We start from the raw sequence: 5,184 nt of genomic DNA, 5'->3' as shown, positions 1-5,184 counted from the left end.
TCCAAGGATGATTAACAATTTAAATTGTTTTAATCAATTTTCACCTTAACCTGTCCCTTTAAATATTGTTAATTGTCATCATTAACAATTATAATTAAACAGTCAAAATACTGTTGATCATTAATTAACTGATTCATTCCTGACAGTTGCTCATCAATTAATAACAACAATCAGTTAACTGCAACAATTTAGCTAAAACAAAAGTTCAAGGAACAATTTAAATTGTAAATATAGTTTAATTCAAAGTGAAACAATTAAAAGGCAAGTGAAAGTAATTTTAATTGTTGAAGGTGAAAGATCAATGATTATGTTGATTATTATGATTATGATCATTTGTATTAGATACACTGATTACAATTAACAATCAAAATAGACAATGAGTCGATGATATAATGTTAATTGAGTCCAGTTTAAGTGTTGTGGTCAGTTAATATTCAAGAAGTTGTAAGAAAAAAACTTTTTTCCATCCATTTAATTTTGAAGGACAATTGTTGTTCTTGTGACTATTGTTAATTCAGTTGCTGACCGCACAACAATTTAGCTACAATTTAAATGGTTTTAAGTGAATTGTCGATAAGATAAGTTGATAGTAATAGTAAATCAGCAAACAATTAACCCTAAAGTTATCAAAATGAGAGAGAATTTTCTGATCATTAAGAATTTAGAGTTGGTCAGTTACTTGATTGTCTATTTAATCAAACTATTGAATAAAGATTTAATTGTAACTATGATAAATAAATTATTTCAGAATGTAATTATGAAATAGTTAATTAAAAATTGCGAATGTGAAAGTTGTAGCCAAGTTATTGATCTGGACGGAAGTCTAAGCTTACTCTTTAATTTCCGCTTCCAATTGATTGTCAAATGGACATTCATATGATGGTCAGTTGTTTTGCTTTTGTTTTTGATTCTGATTGTTGTGAATCTTTTTTTAATTGTAATATATTCACTTTCTGCTGGACAATGGTAACAATGAAAAACTTTAATGATTTAACAGGTTGACCAACGTGAGAGTGAAAGTAGATCAACTGATTGTTACCTTTCTCACGTCCAATTAAGGTAATTCAAGGCCTGAGTAATCAGCGAGTTAATTAAAAGTAATCAAATTTACTGAGATAAGTTCAACATCATTTCAATTAAATTGTGTAATATTCAAATTGTTGCCCTGTTGACCATTTGATAAGGGGCAAGTGATAATACGAGAAGATGACAGAGTTAATGGTTAGAGTGAAAATTACGAAATAGTAGATAATATGAATGGACAATCTTAATGAACGAGATTTGGAAACAATAGAGAAAAAAGTGAGTAAATGAGACTGGTCAGTAAGAGAAAAGGTGAGCCTTTATTTTATCCTCTTTCGTAAATGTCTTACTTTCATCCTGAGCAACCAGGAAAGTTTATTCTTGATATATAAAGGTCAAAAGTGGGTAGTGTCCAGTTGAATTTCTTGTCATCATCATCATCAGCATTCGGGGGTGATGATAACAACAATTAAGCATAAGAAACATTTTAACTCTTTGTGACTCCCATTTGTTGTATTGGTCAAGCGTAAAAAAACATCGCAATATTAGAAAGTGGCCACTTCGGGTTACCTTTGCGCTAATCTTGAAGAGGTTACCTAAAGAGAGAAAGAGAGAATGAAAGAGAGAGAGAGAGAGAGAGAGAGAGAAAATTGAAATAGAGGAGGAGAAAAGGAGGAGTGAAGTTCATGGACATTAATTGGAGAGAAGTCGAAAAAAAGCGAAAATTTCAGTATAAAAAGTCGGTGAAGCTCATCCATGTTCATTCATTGGTTGACTTGAAGTCGCAAAGTGTTCGTGTCCAGTGTTTCTCGAAATTGTATAAAATTTATCGCTTCATTTTAGTGCTCAATATTTTTCGAAAAGAAAAGTTTTCAACGAAATTATAAAATGAAATACTTGGTAAGTTTCCTTTCTCCTGTGTGTCCATTATACTAGTGGTCATCAATTGGATTTCTTACCTTTTCCATGTCTCTTCGTTAATCATTCCTCACGAATTTGTTCACAATCGGATTAGTTTATTGATTATCTGTTTCTCTCTTAAATTATCAGATTGTGTTAACTGTTTTATCCTCATTTTCCCTGAGCTTTGCCTCTGAAACAAAGGATCTTGTTGTTGCTGAAGCTGCTTATTCATCATCTCACTATGGATACCCTTCATCAAGTAGTCACGATGATTATGGTAAACACGCTTCCTCATGGGGCGACAATGGTCATGGTGCTTATGGTTAGTAAATTTGTTTAATTGTCAGTTGTTAGTTATCATACAAATTGTATTATCGTTTACTAAAAGAGCATCGAATTAACTTGATTGTGATATAATAGGAAGTCATGATGCTTATGGTGATAATGGTTGGGGATCCAATGGATTGAAAAAGTATGGAGGTTGGGGTTCAAATGCAGGTTACGGAGGTCAACATGGTAGCCATGGACATAACCAAGGTTATGGACTTTATTCAAGGTAAGTTGACCATCAGTCACTTAAATTTATTCCTATGAAATTATGAACAAGAAATTGGTTAATTTCAATTTACAAAAAGATCAGAAGAAAATCAAAATCAAAAGTGTTCAGTCAAGTTCAGGTCAGTTCCATGAAATCAGCTTTCCGAGACATTGGATTGGAACTTTTGACCTGGAAATTTTACTTCAATTAAGCAATTAGTTAATTAATAACAGTTTCACGGTTAACAATTTCTAATATTTCATTGCCAATGTCCATCACCAAATGATCAAATGAATGATTATCAACTTTTAATCAACTTAGAAACCGAGGTTATGGTTACGAAAAGCAATGGGCTTACGATAAAGAATACGCCAAAAAGGCTCATAATGGAGGTTATGGTGACCATGGTTCGAACTGGGGTCATCACAATAATCATGGACACCATGGTAAGATTGTAATGGTCAATGTGAATCGAATGGTCAGTTAACCATTTTGTTGTTCTCTTCCAAATCTCAGGTCTTGACTCACATGCCAACTATGGACACAACAAGTATGGAAACCACGACAAATATGGTAACTCAGGGCACGGACGATATGGTCACATTTTGGGCGCTTATGGATCGTCAGGCCATCAATACGCTGCTCCATCTTATGGACACTCATCCGGTGGCTACGGTGACCACGAACCCTATGCTAGTGCTCCCGTTGGTGTTACTTACTATTAGATTAATTATCAACTCTTATCATTATAATTATCATCAAATTCACATGAAAATTGGTTAATGGAAAACATCAACACTTATAAACTCATTTCAAGTTAATTCACAATTAACTTTTGTAATTAAGATCATTTATATAAACCTCAATCTGTTCTCATATTATTCTCATCAAACAATCAACTTTAATATCAATTGGTCAACAATATCACCAGAATCAAAAGATAAAATCAATGTAATGATCATTGATCAAAGTTTTTTTTCACTAGGAATAATTAACTAATTGGTAACAATTTAAGCTTAAAAATACAATGTATTTACCATATTTTACTTTCCTAAAAATGTTTGTATTTAAAACTAATTGTTGGTTAATTAACTGTTTTCTTTAGCTAAATTAACTTTGATCATTTTTTATTATTTCCTGTCACCAATACTCATTAATCATCTGAAATCTTGACTAATTCAACAACAATCAACCGTTTCTCAATCATCACAGACTCACAATTGTAATATTTAAATAAAGATTATTTTCAATTAATTAACTTCTGAATTATGAATATTCTCACTACCAATTGATAAACAAATCAGTCAATCGATTGTGCGTGAACGTGATTAGAACTTAATTTGGATAAAAAGACAATTATTTTAGCCGAAAATATTTCGTGATTGAATTTTAGATCAATTTACAAATTTTAATTGAGTTTCAAGATATTCAATTGAAAAGAAAAGGTAAACAAATACAATAAGAAAATATTTACCTGAACCACTTTGAGTGTTTTGTGAAGGTGCTGATGACATTAGACTCAGATCATTGTTATCGAATGACCCTGAGGGCTTCCTAAAGGTCCAATCAGGTGTGGGCAATGGACGCTGAGGGTAACGTTGAGACCAACGAGGTGAAGGATATGGTTGACGGGGATTACCCGGTGATCCTCTATTATGATTATTATTATTACTGCTATTTTCTGGATCGTTACTCAGATCATTATTACCGCTCTCTGGATAAACTGGACCATCAGGGGGAGATCCTTTGGATGCACACATTACCGAATCAATCAATTAATCAAATATATTTACCATATTTTGCTCTCTTAAAACTTTTCTAATGCAAAAACTAATTGTTGGTTAATTAACTGTTTTCTTTAGCTAAATTAACTTTGATCATTTGTTATTATTTCCTGCCATCTATACTCATTAATCATCTGAAATCTTGACTAATTCAGCAACAATCAACAGTTTCTCAATCATCATAGACTCACAATTGTAATATTTTCGATTGATTAACTTTTCTGTGTCAATCATTGACTAATTAACTAGAACTGTCTAACCTTAACAATCAATCACAATTAAGGGTAAACAATTTATTCCCCAATATAATTTACATTTGATTGTAGTAATTTTCTAATTTGTGTAATCATTTTGATTAATGAACATGCAAGAATCAATTAATTGTTTCAAAATTCATATTATCCTTAGAGGCAAATATTTGATACTAAACTAATTGGTTGGTAATCAATAATAGCTCATGAGAAACATTAGTCTACCATTAATGAACAATAATCGTCATAAATGAATTCAATCGTCCTACGACTATACTTACAATCACAATCAACTCATTCAAAACATTAATCACAACAATTAAAACTAAATTTGAAACAATTAGTTATCATTGCAACTTCGCCATCTACCGATTAAATTGGAAAATTTTTCTTTTTTCCTAAAACTTCCACCAGATGTCACTCACTTTTCTATTAATAAATCAATTTTTGTGGAGAAAAATTTTTCTCAACAATTAAAAGTTTTCTGGCATCGATTAAATTATTGATTAGAATTAATTACTGTTGATTAGATCAACTCTTTTGATAAATTAATTATCCGTCTAGGGATAAATATCAACTTCAAGTTTTATCGAGAGAAATGTGATAACAATTTCCCTTCACTATCATTTTAATTACTTTGCTAATTAAATTAAAATTCAATCATGTGAAAGATGTTAATTAACTA

The 5,184-nt window shown here is 31.2% G+C and overlaps 1 protein-coding gene across 1 annotated transcript; it reads left to right on the top strand.

Moving 5' to 3' along the window:
- The first annotated feature begins 1,766 nt into the window (after positions 1-1,766).
- LOC128385950 (keratin-associated protein 19-2-like) lies at positions 1,767-3,716 on the top strand. Its single transcript, XM_053344888.1, has 5 exons — positions 1,767-1,923; positions 2,074-2,248; positions 2,347-2,482; positions 2,786-2,910; positions 2,981-3,716. Exons 1-5 carry the CDS (start codon positions 1,912-1,914, stop codon positions 3,187-3,189), a joined length of 657 nt encoding a protein of 218 aa, XP_053200863.1. The 5' UTR covers positions 1,767-1,911; the 3' UTR covers positions 3,190-3,716.
- The last annotated feature ends 1,468 nt before the right edge of the window (positions 3,717-5,184 follow it).

This window comes from Panonychus citri, unplaced genomic scaffold, assembly GCF_014898815.1.
Source record: "Panonychus citri isolate SS breed McGregor unplaced genomic scaffold, ASM1489881v1 Contig00063, whole genome shotgun sequence".
Lineage (NCBI taxonomy): Eukaryota > Metazoa > Arthropoda > Arachnida > Trombidiformes > Tetranychidae > Panonychus > Panonychus citri.
This window is presented reverse-complemented; position numbering and strand designations above follow the sequence as displayed.

Excerpts from the sequence above, each read along its gene's own strand:
- LOC128385950 (XM_053344888.1), top strand. Across the intron at positions 2,249-2,346 it reads CAATGGTCATGGTGCTTATG|GAAGTCATGATGCTTATGGT; the intron begins GTTAGTAAATTT and ends GTGATATAATAG. Across the intron at positions 2,911-2,980 it reads CAATAATCATGGACACCATG|GTCTTGACTCACATGCCAAC; the intron begins GTAAGATTGTAA and ends TCCAAATCTCAG.